At 51.8% G+C, this 15,374-nt stretch overlaps 2 protein-coding genes across 2 annotated transcripts; one reads left to right on the top strand and one right to left on the bottom strand.

Annotated features, from left to right (window-relative positions):
• Positions 1-1,528: 1,528 nt before the first annotated feature.
• Positions 1,529-3,157, bottom strand: HRG_06771 (putative serine threonine-protein kinase; the record flags this gene model as incomplete). Its single annotated transcript, XM_044865242.1, has 4 exons — positions 1,529-1,902; positions 1,938-2,131; positions 2,426-3,099; positions 3,155-3,157. 4 exons carry the CDS (start codon positions 3,155-3,157, stop codon positions 1,529-1,531), a joined length of 1,245 nt encoding a protein of 414 aa, XP_044720182.1.
• Positions 3,158-12,506: 9,349 nt separating this feature from the next.
• Positions 12,507-13,259, top strand: HRG_06770 (uncharacterized protein; the record flags this gene model as incomplete). The annotated part of the gene is made up of 3 exons (XM_044865241.1): positions 12,507-12,636; positions 12,720-13,123; positions 13,170-13,259. 3 exons carry the CDS (start codon positions 12,507-12,509, stop codon positions 13,257-13,259), a joined length of 624 nt encoding a protein of 207 aa, XP_044720181.1.
• Positions 13,260-15,374: the final 2,115 nt, after the last annotated feature.

The following is a 15,374-nucleotide window of genomic DNA, read 5'->3' as shown; positions in this document are numbered from 1 at the left end:
GCGGCGGCGTCGTGGCCACGACAATGCAAGCGGGTGAGAAGCGGCTGCCTGGAGTGGCGCTTCGCCGGAGCTTCCATCCTCTCCAGCCGCCTGCGACTCTGAAGAACGTAACCGATCTGAATCAGGCTCTGACAAGACTGCTCGGGCACGTTGTGGTTTGGTGTCTGTCTTTCTGCTGCGCGAAGAGCTGAGCTCCCGCCTGCCTCATCAGACCCTTCTCCTCTTTCGTCAGGCGCCGTACAATGCCATGAACGCGCTTGGGGCGGGCAGGGCATTTAGGTCATCAGCGCAATGTGGCCCGAGGCAGTTTGCGCACTGCTCGAGGGCTGCGCACTTGGCCATCCCCGTACAGAATGCCGCGAGAACACCCAGTCACGGTCTCACCCGAAGAGGTTCGGCGAACCTTGGGGATCTCGAATCGGAGAGGTCCCATCGGCACCGTTCAGCTTGTCAGAGTTCCCACCACGAGATCCTCCGTGTCTTGCACGATACGGACCGCCAGCGCGGTGAAGACCGAACCCGCCGCCGTGAAACCCAATACCAATATACCGCACACTCGCAACTGCCAACCAATCCATCATCACGAGGCGACTCGCGGAAGAGCAAGCACCTTCCACTCCACCCCGCGCAGCCAAAGCGCCCCACCCCAAAAGACGCACGCAGCCAGCCTCTCCATCACCGAGTCGACCCTAGTGGACAGTATCAGCTGAATTTGCAGGTAGCCAACCTTGCTTATGCGCTCAGAGATGGAAGTCGGGAGCGCATACATACAAATTGGTGGTGGTAATCTACGGCGATCAGCCACACATATACGTCCTTTGTTGGTGGATGAATAGTAGAAAGTGGTGGATGGTTAACCTCCTTAAAATAGACAGGACGTTGGCCCTCTTCCATCGTTGAGCTATGGGCGTGATATAATAAACAGGAATTGAGGTAATCTGGAAGGCTAAGCTCACTGATCACCACCAGTACCTGTCGTTGACATTGTTTGCCAATCGCGAGCACAAATGTTCATCGTTCGTCTGTGGCTCCAGGATACGTGCCCGTCACCCCCTATCCTTCTGTGCTTCACGAAGAATGTCCCGCATTGTTTGATACAGCTCCGCGCCGGTTTCTTCCACCTTTCACCGTTTGGAAACACCTTCCTCAATCTATTAACCCATGGAACTAACGGATGGTAGTATGTGTGAAAACTTCCTCCGCAGTTTTGAGAAAATCGTCTTCGTCATCAATTACGCCCTTTTGGAACGAACCAGCTGCTTGTCGTTCTGGTAATTCCAATCGTCAAACTCAGTTGATCCGACATCTTTATTCGGGCCGTCATAGTGAATGCATATCCAGAACAGGACCCAGAAGAATGATTCAAGATCGTGCATGAAAGAGTGCTGCTCGTTGCCCAGCAGTGCTCCGATGGCCATGAATGCCCTTGTACCGTCCTTCCTTTTGCTCCCGAAGCACCTTCTCGTTGAGTTTTGATGGCGAGGTCAAGGTCGATCAGGAAAGCTCGCCGGGAGGGTTTTCATCGTCCTCATTGATCATGAGATTGTTGATGGAGATGTCTCTCGCGAAGAAAGCCCGCTTTATACAAGGATTGGTGACCTTTATGCAGCTCCTCCAGCGCTGCAAGTAGCGCCACGGGTGAACTTGCATTGTATATCGGTTTTCCATAGTCACGAAGAATGACCCGCCGGTGTACACGGTTTGACAGGGCTTTGACGCTTGCCTTGACCGGAGATGTTGAAACGGATCGTTTGCTCGGCGGCAGAGCGGCGTCAGTTTCGCTGGACGGTCGCTTCACGCCGGCGCCGCTGCTTAACTGTTTGCGCGACACAATGGACGCGCCGCCGCCGGCAACATCGCACGTCCTGGTCGATAATTCGTGGCTTTGGTGATGTCCAATCCCTTTCGAACATTGTTTTGGACGTCATCATCCGCACCGTGGACGCGAACGGTCTCGTGATGGTAGTATCGGGCAATATTGATGACGCCTTTCTCAGTCGCTTCTTCAAGTATACCTCTTCGTCTCGGTCCGTGTACTGCCAGGAGTCCTTGATAACGAGCGGCGTCCAGGGTCTTCTTCCCAATGGGCTTTCCAACACGTTGTTGCTCGACCAACAATGCAGGAGGAACGCTTCATGACCTTGTCAATGATGAGACGCGCTGTTTGGCCATCACGTTCAATCTCAATATACCGTTCGCCGTTGGACATGACAATGGTAGGTCAAACCCAAGCACCTCATCATTCATCCGTAGAAACCCGGGATTGCGGTCACAAACTGTAACCCACCATCCTTCTTGTTGATGTCGAATTGTTCGGAGGCGATTCCCCAAGTCGGTCGAACTCCCAGACCCTCATATGAGATCCGCAGAGTAAAGCCCAAGACGAAGCGACGGGTGTCTTGAGCGGCGAGCCTCTCTCGCATACCTTGCGAGATCAATCCACGCAATTGATGATGTGTCGGCCTTCGGGTTGCTTTTCAGTTCGCCAGCAACAAGGATGTGAGACCAACGATATCTCGAATCCTCAGAGTCAGGCTTGTACGTGATGTCGCTATTGACAAAGCCGATATCAAGGCTGCGTTTGCCTGTGGAGCCCTGCAGTGGTGTCCTCGGCTGTGCCAACAGCTTTCGCCGTGGCGCCGGAGTCGGAGTGCGATTGCTGGCGAACGCTTCCAGCTTCGGGATTAAGCTGCCAAACCAAGACAGTACGTCGTTTTCTCTGGCGCCTGCAGGCCATCCACTCCATCCCTCTTTAAAGAGTGGATTATCGCCTTCAATACACCTGCGGAAGACGGCCTCAGAAACCATGTCTAGGTCTGGCACGTCTGCAAAGAAGGTTTGGTGGAACTTGGGAAGTCCGACATAGAGACGTTCGAGCTCCAACTTGAGGATCGGGTCCACATTCTGGCGGAATTCCGACGAGTTCACGAAGCCGCTTGTATTCTGGCTCCACGGTGTTTGTTGGATAGACGAAGATATAGGTCGGGGAGGCGGGGTAGATTCGGTGACGGCACGATAGACATGAATCCAGATGAGTATGTCATCAGGAATGTCGGCGAGGGCCGATTTAACAAGCGGCTTGATACGGTCGAAGTCGAACTCGCCAGAGTTGACAGCGGAATTGAGTTGCAACAAATCGCCGAAGAGGTTTTACCATCTCCGGTAGAACGGAGCAGTCGAGCAGCTGGATGAATCTGTAACAGAGAGAAGGTCGAGAACAATATTCTGGAGGTCTATATGGCAGTTAGACAGACCTTGCAGCGAAAACAAAAGCCGGGGGAGGTACCTTCTTGACCAAGACGCTCTAGCGCGTCTGGACCTCGCGGGACATGCCTGGCTTCGCAGATCGAACTAAACGAAGCACGGAAAGCGTCGAGGCCATTTGCAATGGGGTAGTCCTTTATGATATTTGAGCAATTTGGGTCCGCCATGACGACTAGCCTCGTCCTTGCCAGGTGGTGGTCGAGGTAGGACAAGCGGGTCGCGGGCGTCGCGGGCGTCACGGCGCATTTGGATCGGTTGGAGTGGAAGGAAGGGAAAAAATGGTTTTAAAACCTTCGCAGCCAAGAGACTCGGTGAAATCCTTGGGCCAACGAGAGAGTCGGAAAAACAAATCCCCACCCGCGTGCCACGCCCCACTTTGTTGGATGTACATAACCACGACTTGTGGTCCCTGCCAGGTTAGGCTAAACACTCACTGGTGTTAACTGTGGGCTGACGGCGATGGGAAAAACAGCTTTTCCTGGTCGGGTCGCCGGTTCCCGCTTACCAACTGGGCTGCACTAAGCGATTTTGCCTTTCGACCGATCATCGACAACCCTTTTGATCAAGAATTTCTACATTTGTCTATGGCCTCGACCAGAATCTCGCCGGAGGTCGCGAAGAAATCCCTCATGGAAGAGGGTTCTCTTATGTACAGGATCCGGCTCTAGGGAGGCCATTTCGAGATGCAAAGAGGGTTTCCCGTACAACTCGGAATACGGTCTCGACTTTTGCGAGCAACACGTTTTGAATGAGGTGAGTAGGATAACCTGTGCAATGAGATGTATCTAATCGTACCAGCGCATTCGCTCGATTGTCGAAACATTCTTTGGCGATGAGGCTGCATCCTTGCACACTGGCTGAGATACAAAGCGTATCCAGGCCATATTGTGTGCTTTAGAAGTGGGGCCCAAAGCTGGTCGTCGCCGTCTGTTGGTCCATCTAGCCAAAGGAACCCAAGTTGGCTACTGAGTCATTCGCACGAACATGAGTTGCCAACAACGGAAGGGAAGAGGCTATTGCATGAGTTATCGGAATCTGCGCTTGTTGAGGTGGGTTGCAGATGCAAAGTGGAAGAGTTCCCAAGCGGCGGCATGTGAGTAACCTCCCAATGTTGCAACCACACATGCTGATGGATTGCAAAGAGCAGTCCTCGATGGGCGGATCGGCTTTGAGATTAAGAGAGGCTATGCGATTACATTCGAGTTTGCGACAGTCGACATACTCGAGCGTTGGACTAAAATGACTCTTCCAAATACTCCTGGTTTGGCAGAGAAGGTGGCCGGGATGCAGAGTTCCAATATTCGAATCAACTTTGAGTTCGAGGACCCTCCCGAAGTTCGGACCCATGACCTCCTGCTTCTGCCAGTACCACGGATCCTAAACTATTGCTGAGCCAATCCAGCCCATGGTTCCATGAAGTCGGGAAATTTACAATACAATTTACCGGAGCATCGAATATCAAGTCGTCCAGTATTGTGGCTGATCCTTCAACAGACTTGGCGAGATGTGTATCTGTTAATGTTGCGAAGTAACCTGTCACAGGCTCGGCACCTGGTGCAAGATGTATCGTGCTTGTTGATAGTTGAGTGGAATCAGACGGCTGCTCGTGGATGGTGGGAATACCTTGCACTATGTCAGCTCAGTTGAAAAGGATTGGCAGGGCAAATACCATTGGCACATGGAAATTGCGAGTGATTCTGGGGTATCATTTCAGCGATGTTGTGCCGGGGTATTTGGGATCCTCTGGCTTGGATGTCGAGACCAGCCATGTCGCTCGCTCTCTTCTTAGTCAATTTTTCGCCGGCCGAATGGTAACTGTTCTCTGCAGATTCCAGCTCTTTATCCGCCCGATCACGCAGCTCGTCACACATCTGATTTATGTATGCAAGCTTGGTATTTTCGTGCGCGTCTCGGTGGCAGGTAAGCTTCGTTTTGTTCGGGTCCTGGTGTCGTTGGACATGCCGTATATAGTCCCTTGCACGTTTCAACACCTGATGGCAACACACACATATCTCGTCACACTTGACATCTGGGATACAGTGTTAAAAATCTGGTCGCCGGATAGAAAGAAAGCGAGCACTTACGTTGTTGGAAATGGCGCCGGAGCCTTTGCCGCGACGCGAATGGGGTGACTCTGCGATCGCACCCCCTCACGGGGCAACGGTGCTGCTTGTCCGTATTGCCCTTGTCTATCCCAAACTCGTCGTCGTCCCCGGTCGGTGAATCGTCGCCGTCGGATGCCTTAGCATGACTTCTGCATATTTCGAGACGAGCAGACAAGTAACCTGCCAGCGACTGGAGAAAAGTTAGCAAGGCACCGACTAGCTGTAGGCCACATACTCGGTTCTCCTCTAGATGAGCATTCAACCCGTCGCTCGTTAGAAAGAAAGCGGAGCAAGTACACTTTGGGTGCTGACGGATCTCTTTGCCATGCTGTCGACGGGGCTATTAACGTGCCATGGCTGGAAGCTAAGAGAATCTAGTAGAACGGACAAGTGGATGGGATGTGGGGCTTATTGTCACGTGAAAGTTTCATTGTGACGAAAAGCTGCTGCCCAGAAGGCAGAATGATCACATGAGGGCTAACGTGACGTGTCCATTTGGAATCAATAAACAGGCGACTTCATCGCGACAGATAGTTGAGAATGTTATTCCGCATAGCATCTTTTACACTGTCTCTGACCTGATTTTTATCATATTGACGACTACACACTCTGCCCTTCACTTGCCGATACGGAAATATGTACGATTGCGAAACTTGCCGCGACACGGGCAAGGTCAAAGGAAATACTTGCCCTACGTGCGGTGGGGAGAACGCTAGGCTCCAAGGGCGGGGTTGATTCGTCGCTGGTCATCTAATAGGTAGTAGAATGGCTGATGTCTTTGCGACTCACTCTTTCAATTTCACGGGCGATTGACTGACAGATCTTGGCCGGTTGAAGGACGAGTTCGTTTCATTCTCTCAGGATGAAGTCACGGCGACTTGGACGCTCAGCCTCAATTAAGTCCATGGAAAGCTTACTCGTACGTCCCTCATCAGATGATTGATTGGCCAGATACAGTACGAGGGGATGACGTGTTATCAATAAATATACCACAGGCTGTGATCCTGCCATAATCGTTGCACGAGCATCCTTTGTTACCCGAGCAAGGGCCACGGCGTCCACAAGCCGTGATCCCTGCTCTCTAAGATGAGGGGACTCACCACATGTAGTGATCCATGTTCGCGCACTTCTTGTTTTCACCTCTTCACCTACTCTTTGTATTAATGTAACATTTCACAGCGTTTGGGGCCTGGATGGTGGTCGGTAAGTGCGTTGAGCGATCTTCAAGTGCATCCCAACATGAATAAAAGGACTGCGATGAGGTATAAAGGCCCTTCGGGCTGAATGAATGCCTGTTAATATGACAGCGGGATGTTATGTCCCGCCTCAGCGCTGGGAGGCTGTCACAGTTATGTGGATGCGCACATTAGGAGTCTTGTGGTGTGTATTGAAAGCTCATCCTAAGTAGGTACCGGTGCGGGCTAGGAAACCTTTTGTTTACAAAGCGCGTAGGGGTCTGTTACGCGTCACCGTAAAGTGACTTGTGCCGCGTCGTGACCCTTCTTGGCGTACGTTCTATACGTTGGCTCTGCACCCCTTGGTGTGGGAGCCACATTCCTACACCAACGCCGCGGACTAATATCTTACCCCTGAGGTACACACACCGCGGAGGCCAGCTCAAGTCATTATAACCATTCGTTGTGGGTCAATGCAGTAGCTCTCTGCAGCAGCCGAAACTTACCAGATTGACCTCTTACTGCTTGCACTGCACCTTGCATGGGTGCCGCAGGTGATACCGCCAACGACATAGCATAGTAATGAGACTTCAAGTCTTACGACAGCTTCTAGGTGAAGTATTAGCTCTTAAAATCGTAGGCTCAGAAAGAGTGCCGGCAGCTATGAAGCTGGATCTCTCACATATTAGGCATTGAATGACCCACATATAAACACACTCATAACCAATACAAGTCTTCTGCAGCCCAAACAGGCGTTGTCAAACTACCTGCAATAAAACGATGGCATCACATATTATCACCCAAGGCTCGATTAGGTGCGGTCACCTTAACGACGTTGAACAGAAGAAGTGCAGCCATAACCAGCCCTGCCGACTTGGAGTCCAACCTTTTCAGATTATCACCGAAACATGCAGGACGTGCGTGCAGGGCAACAGACTCCGCGATAATTTCCACAACCTCGAAGATGAATCATCTTTACTCCATTATTGGTACTGCCGAAGGCTCAGCGAAGATAGAAACTTTTGGGGGCCTTTCAGGCTGGGTGCGGGGGTGGGCATTCCTGCTCCCAAGAGCATCAGCGCCGAAATGGAAAGAAGTATGCGCGGAATTTGGCAGGAAGACTTCAGAAGATTTGTCAAATTAGCAAGTTGCGGTGCGAGCGCGGTTTTTATTGAAGGTCAAGGATGGTGTTCTGTTCATGAGTTAGACAGCGATGAGGGCAAAGCACTTTTAGCAAGGGCGATGGAGATGATTCTTGAGGAGACGAACAAGCCGGAGGAATCGCCAAGTAGCTAGTTACATTTTTCTTCGCGGTGATCTATCCTGTGTTCCTCCCTTCCCGTCTGATAACCCTGCCTTTTCTTAACGTTCGTGACCAACAGCCCCGACGAGGCCGGGATCAGGGACCACCGGGTGAGAGCCAGGTTCTTAGCAGTACGAGCCGTTACGAAGCCCAACTTGCGGAATCGTCACAGCTGAGAGTCACGCGTTCCACAGCCGCGCTGTTGTCTCACAAACCCCGATGTAGAATGGCGCAACGACACCTTTGCTCGTGTCTTTGACCTTCTTTGTTTGGTCCATCTCCACTCGAGAGCCTATGGTGTCGTCACGGCCACATTTCTTTTTGACAGCGGACCCGGGCAAGGTGCCCTCTGCGCAGGCCCATGGCGTCCCGACTTTCCTGGTCAAGGGGACTTGGACGCATGCAAGCCAAAGTGCATGAACCAGGTCGTATGCACTGCTGGTGATGCCAATCTACTGGATGGCCTCGTAACCGGGGGCCAAACGCAATGGCCAGTTGAAGACGTTCCGTTCCGCCAACCCTGGCCTGATCACACCGTTTCAATATGGACGAAGCTCACCCGCCTTACATATGTAAATCACCGTATCAACTATAGTCTATAGCCCAGTTTCAAGGCAATAATGGTGTAACCTTACTATGCACAAAGCACCCATCACCACCTTACTCTAGGTATGTCTTCCCGTTTGTCAGTCGACCGGACAATGCACTGCGGCTCTCTTCACCCGAGCGTTACTTGCTATATACCAATATTCGCTGTTATGACTTCAACGTCTATATAATGCACGTCTCGTTCCAGCCAAATCCGGTGCTCATGTGCCTTCTCATTACTCCAAGCTCTCATTCCACTTTCTCCACCAGTCCAGGTTGCCGCATTTCGACATGCAAGACGAGATTACAACCAAAGAGGTCAGCGAGGCTGGTGTCGTGTTTGCCGTGACCACGGTCTTCCTGGCGCCCTACCTGTACTGGATGATCAGAGTTAAGCCACGAGAAGCTTCGCGTAGGCGAACTTGGGCACTGATTTCCACTACTTGTTTCCTCTTGGGTGCCGGAGTAATATTCGCCGCTTTGTTTGGCAGTGCGAGATGCACTCCTACCAAGCGCGTTTGCCTACCCCCTTTCACAGCCTGGAAGGGGTCACCATGTTATGCGTCGACATCATCGAGGTACTTCCCTTTCAGGCCGTCTAATTACCTCCTCCAGGTACTCATGGAATACAGCTTATTCAAGTCGTCGACCCCTTGATTTATGCCTATTTTTGCGGCGCCGTCGAGCCTGACCCCTCCATTAAGGCGAGAATCATCATATTCGGACTAGTACTAGTCTTTCACCTTCCCTTTGTTGGGGCAACCGTCTGGCAATTTAGGCGATCTGGTGTTGAATACTGGTGGGCTGCTCCAATGGTGTCTCACTTGACCACCGGTATTATGGTTCTGGCGATATGGAGGAAGACACAGTGTTTCCGTCGTTATGGCCAGCACTCTAACCAGCCTCAGCCAGAGCGGCCGACGTCAAACCAGGGGATACCGTGGCTTGGAGCAGTGAGTGGCTTGGTGTTCCTGGCATCATCGGTGCTCCTAGTGTGTTCTGTGACTGGTTGGGTCAGACACCAGTTTGGAGGTCAGTGTGGACTTTGTCTGGTGATTTTATTCATGCCAGCAGTACCTCTAGACAGTATGATAAGAGATCACCAGAGGAGACTTGTAGATAAGAAGGTGGATATAAAACTGTCTGTAATGGCAGAATCCGGTACTAAACGGTCGACGGAGCACCTGGTATCTCCTGAGGGCACTCGATCAGAGCGACGGTAATTCACATCACTGCCATCCGCTACCTAAGGCTACTTCTACTAATTCGAGCAGCCCAAGTTTGGGCAACGCGCAGATGCCGCGTTCGGGTTGACGTGAACACTTTAACTAATCCTTCCATGTTTGAGAGTGCGACGCAAAGGTGCCTTCCGAAGTATTAAAGAAAGCCTTGCTCTCCGCATATATCATCTCGTATATATGACCTCAGCTCAGCGACACTCTCCTTGACCGACGTTCCCACCTTATTTTACACCAATTTCCACCAGTCGTCTGAAAACATGTCCCAAAGAAGGACTTCCTCGGACTCGAAGAAGGGTTTGCTCAAGACGCCCGGCTCGCCCGGCTCCGACCTTCACGTTATAGAAGATGTTCAGGCGTCCAGATGTGCCCTGCCCACATGCACGAATGAAGCATTAAGTCTATCTGAAAATGGGGGCGACGAGTGGACTACCGACGACGACAGTTCTGATGATAGTGGCGAGCCGATCATGGACTCGCAGCTGTTCCAGCGTACTGCACCCCGTCCTAGGACAGGGCAGCGACAATCACTCATTACACTTGGGCTGGAGAGTGAAAGCAACAGGCAACCTCTGACAAGCGCAGCAGCGAGGCGCCCCGATCCAATGTGCAAGACACTCTAGCTACATGCGACCGTGGGAAAGCCGCAGCACCTCTATCGCCACGAACGACTCGTCATAACATGCTCGCGAATGGGTTGCCTGACTCTCTTCGATTTGGTCTCGTGTGGGAAAGGCAGCAAGGGAAATTCGCAACCGACACCATATTCGATCGTCAGCACGTATTGCAAGATACGCCGAACTTGAGGCAATTTCGAGGGTCCTCACATGAAGGCAAGCGAAGGCAACGCTGGTTCGTGGAACAGATATCTATTGGAGGTGGCAGCTAGGGCAATTACCATTTCAGGGGCTGGTGAAGACACTTAATCTGAAATCAATACGTTTGTTTGTTCTGGAAGGCTCGCAAGGCCCCTTGCTTGCTCCTTTGTGACCTGTAGGCTCGTTGCCTTCTGTGCCCCGGTTCAGGAGTTTGCCATCTTCGCTGAGGCGCTTGAAATTCCGCACCGATCCTCCGGGAGACTCCGTCATGGACCTTCTGCTTGCGTTGCCTGGTATGTTGTGAAGACCCTCGAGGAGAATACTGACAAAATCTCATGGTGATATTAACTGGCTTTCGATGAGGAGAGTGAAATCCAGTGCAACTTCTTCGTCTTGTCCGCCATCGATGGAGCCGTGGGCCTCTACTCGATGGCAGGCACTGAACAAAGTGACCTGGAATGCAAGTCCAGGAGAACAGTTCTCCTTCCCGTCGCTACGAGAGGAAGAGTGATCAGCCTCTCGAAGATCGCTTGGTGCCAGTGTCGGCTGCGTGTCGGTTGTGGGTGACTCTGCAATCTCATCTTGCGCACGTTTGTCGCCACGGCTCGCGTCTTTATATTGGGTCACGGTCTCTAAAACCTCTGGTGTTGGCGATTCAGGACATAGAAGCCTTCCGAGAGCACGCAGTTGGCCAGTTTGTCCACATGCAATCGACTCCGTATCCGTATACTCCTGGATCATCGAGAGGGAGTCAGTCGACATGGCAGGCAGGAGGTTCTTTGTGGGATTCTGCCGTTCATTGGCCTTCTGAGAGTGCAAGAATACGAGAATGATGGGGGACCGAGGAAACCGGGTGGACCGGTGCTTAAGTTTCTCTATCCTCCACGCGACTGCGACGAGCTGTCCTAGTCGAGCGTTTCCGTGACTCCTATTGTGGGCTCCAGCAAATCGTCCCGTACATTCTCTGCAGTGCAACTTTGGCCACCCCATGGCATCTTTCGGCCAGCTGTCTTTTGAGCCTTATTCCTCTCTGGGGCGGTAGTCCGCTGTTGCTTGGCTGATGCTTGTGAGCCACCCCTGGAATGAATGTCTACCGTAACAGTCAGCTCGAGTACTTGACCAGGACACCCCAGCTTCTGCATCTACGCGCCGATCATATCCGCGGTTTCTTCACATCCATCAGCAGCCGACCTCCGAATAGGCACTAGGACGAAGAGTGACTAGGCGGACCGCCTCATCCGCATGATGCAGACCGGCCCGCAGCTCTCCTGCAGCGGGGGTCAGGGGGTTAGCGTGACGCAGGACTCTGCCTGTTGATTTCTCTTCCCTCGGCTTGGCCTCAAGTGGCAATATGTATGCATATGCATGGGAAGGTCGGGAGGTGGCAAAGCTTTCAGCGTACGAAGCCTCAGGACAAGGGACGGTTGCCCTCCTCGGCATCAGCCTTGGAAGAAAAATGTAACCTCTGTAAGACCTGCATCGGAGTGAGCGGCTCCCAGGACGTGGTCCAACTGACCAACCGACTCGCCACTCCTCTTGTTGGGAAAACTTGGTAAGGTGGCCGGCCTGGGGTCTATTTGCTCTGCAGGCTTGGACCCGTTACTAGCTTCTGGTGATGCTTCCGCCCGTAGCAAGGGTACAAGGAGAGCCTACTGGTTCGCCCCATAGGGTGGAAATGCGAAATGTCGCGATACTTCCAAGCTCCTTTCAAGTAACTCGATTCATAAAAGTATGCATTAACAGGCGCAGTCTCGTTCCTGTTCAGCACAGGGCAGCCGGGCACCCTGACTGTCGGTTCTGGTCAGTGCGGTCAGGGCATAAACATGGTCCGGAGCCGCCATTTGTGATATGCCTTGCACTTGGGCCCCGTCCCATCCTCCGCTTGTCAGGCGCCATCAAAAATTAGGCCGCCGGTGTGGATGTTTGCCTGTCCAGAGTGTAGTGTTTCCCAATGCTCCTACCAACTACATGATCTATTCGCAGCCTTGACCATACACTCGACCTTCTGGAAGACGATGTCGCAAACCGAATCTCCTCCTTTCGGCGCCTCCGCAAGTTCGAATGGTTCTTCGGCTACCCAGGAACAGCCCGGTTTTCACTCCGATGTCACCACAGCCGCTCAACGGCCCCATTTTCAGGACGATGGTAAGAATGACTTCGTGATTTATCATGACGACAGTTGGCGATTGGCTGAAGTGAAAGGAATAGGGTGTTAGTCACTACTGCAGATAAGTCGAATACTGCAAGTGAGCGCAAGCCTGAGACGGCACGTATCCAAGAGACCATCAACCCCAACGTCGAGAATCTTCATCAAGCTGTTAGACGTGTTCCTGGAATACAGTTAGAGATCCCTCCAATCGCTTTCCGGATGACTGTGTATGGAATTATTCGGCGACTAGTCGAGGAAGTTGAAGGGAATACCGGGACAGCCGGCGAGTTTGCACAACAGTGCTCAGCAGAGCTATCACATCCGGATCTCCAGGCGATTGCACAATTCCAGGGACAGCTTGGGTCCCCAGGTACTCTCGGAGGAGACCCCCCATACCAGGTGGCCAAGCACATGGAGATTTCTCACAGGTACAGCCTTTACGAGGACAGCTATTTTGATCTCGTTAAGACCGAGGACGCATTTGTAAGTTCTCTCACAAACAGCATCGATTGGGAACTAATACACGCAGCGTCGACTTTTCCAATCTGCTAAAGAAATAGCGAAGGAGATGGGCTTTCAACAAATGGAGAGGTATGCGAGTGAAAGTTTGAGGATATAGACGAAGATGCCACGGCAAGAACGAACCATGAAGGCCGTGAAACTGTCTTTTAATTACATTTCGAGAACTATTACACCTCGATCGGCTTGGTGACAATTGAGAGGCGAATGGGGACCTGTTTTTTTCATTTGGTCGATGCCGCCTGCTGAGATACGGTAGTGCGGTTCATGTCGGTGTCCCAGCTGAGGGTATTACACTTGTCGTGAAAACGGGTTAACGATCTAGGTCCGAAGGTTACCTAATCGGGCTGACTCTAGCAAAGGTGACTGAGAAGGATGAATAATGTTGTTGTTAAGCGGTGGTATCGAACCTTCTAGACGACAACGTCATCTAGGCGGCCAGGGTGGCGACATCGCCACCACAAGGCAGCCACAGGTGACAGAACTATAAGAAGTCACTTTTGTTAGGGAGGAGGAAGAATCTAAGGAACTTAATCAATTCATCACTTGCACCTCTCTTCGCGAGAACACTCAATTTGAATTTCTCTGCACGCGTCAGCCCCCATCAACAAGCCTGCAGCGTCCTGGACACCATTGGTGGTTGGCTAGCTAACCGGAAGCACTTCCCGGCCTCCAGCTACACACCATCCGTTTTTTCGGCTGCAGGTTCATCAAACATACAGGATGCCCACTCGATGAAGGCGGAAGCCGTGAAACGAATCCCTGTCTGCCACCGTTCTAGTGACCACTTCATCTGCAGCCTCCTTACTTACCATTTCCAAGTAACAGTCCGGCCTTCTCCTTTTTCACCTGTAAATGGAATGCTCGCCTCGGGAAGAATGGGGTTTACCACTCTCTATCTTACAATTACATCCTACTAAGAAGCAGGCACTTCGCGTCACTGCATTGAGAAAAGACGAATGTCTTTTTGTCCGACGATTGCGCCGTCGATTGCTTTCCGTCTATACCGATCAATCCCAGGGGTTTACCGATGCGAGCGCTTAATCCTCACGAGCTTCAGATGGCGCACTCAACACGGGCCAGAAAACATAACAGGATTCACGAAAAGCCTTTCAAATGCCCCTATTCTGGCTGTGGCAGGTCACGGGACGGGTTTGGCTCCAACGCTGATCTCCGGCGGCACCTCACGACCGTTCATTCCGAGCTCCCTTCACCCGGAAAATGGTACACCTGTCCCTACTGTGGTCCAAGGGAGAAAAGTCGTCCACCGAAAATTTGGAGAAGAAACGAGAATTTCCGTGCTCATCTGGGCCGTGTCCACGGAAAGACTGTAAATTCCGACGCGGATTTAAGCGGTTACTTCTACTTGTACGTCATCAAAACAGTCACATTCAATCTTCTAAGCAACTCCACTAACTCAAAGGAAGAAATAGTAGATTGGAAGGCAAGAACGGTGTTGATGATAGCCTCGACGCGAGCCCAGCCAAACCAGTTCTCCGAATATCACTTCAGGTTTGGGCCAGAACCGGCAAGCGTTAGATCCCGTGATGTTCCATCGAGCCCGGGAAAAGATCGAAGCATGTTAAATATGCCTGACAAGGACTTAGCTCCCGAACCATTCTTGTCCTTCGCCAGGAGGGAGTTCCTAAAGCCACTATGCAAAGCCGAGTTGATTCAACTTATTACTGCCATGGGACGGATGACGAGATACCCTCAACGCGCTCACGATGTAATCCTCGACGGGCCTATCAACAACGACTATCTCGAAGACTTTCACATTTTTCTCACCCAAGGCTACTCGACCAACGGACTTGATGTAGTTGATCAAGCAGTGCGTGTCACTCCGGCCGGTAGTCATGGGAAATCCCGGCGACCCAGAAGTCGTGAGAATCACCCAAGCGTCCATGCAGACAGGACATCACTAACTATCACAGCCAGTCGATGAAACTTTGTCGGATTATATGAAGTTGAGGCTGTAAGCATGGTCTGGCTCCGATCTAAGTCATGCGAGAGCTATGGCAAAGCTTCGCACGATTTGAAACAGCTGTCTTGTGGCCAATGCTGTCCGCGCAAGGGTGCTCTCAAGAAAGGACGAATGGTCTTGTCGCTGTCTCTGCTTATAGAAAGGAGTGAATGATTAGGCCTTACATATATGTAGTTGACAGAGGTAGAAATGACCATTGAACCTCGTAGAGACATCCGGCCCTTCCCAGCA

The sequence above is a fragment of the Hirsutella rhossiliensis genome (assembly GCF_020360975.1).
Source record: "Hirsutella rhossiliensis strain HR02 chromosome Unknown scaffold00006, whole genome shotgun sequence".
NCBI lineage: Eukaryota > Fungi > Ascomycota > Sordariomycetes > Hypocreales > Ophiocordycipitaceae > Hirsutella > Hirsutella rhossiliensis.
Note: the sequence above shows the minus strand (reverse complement) of the source record. Positions and strands in the feature narration are given on the sequence as shown.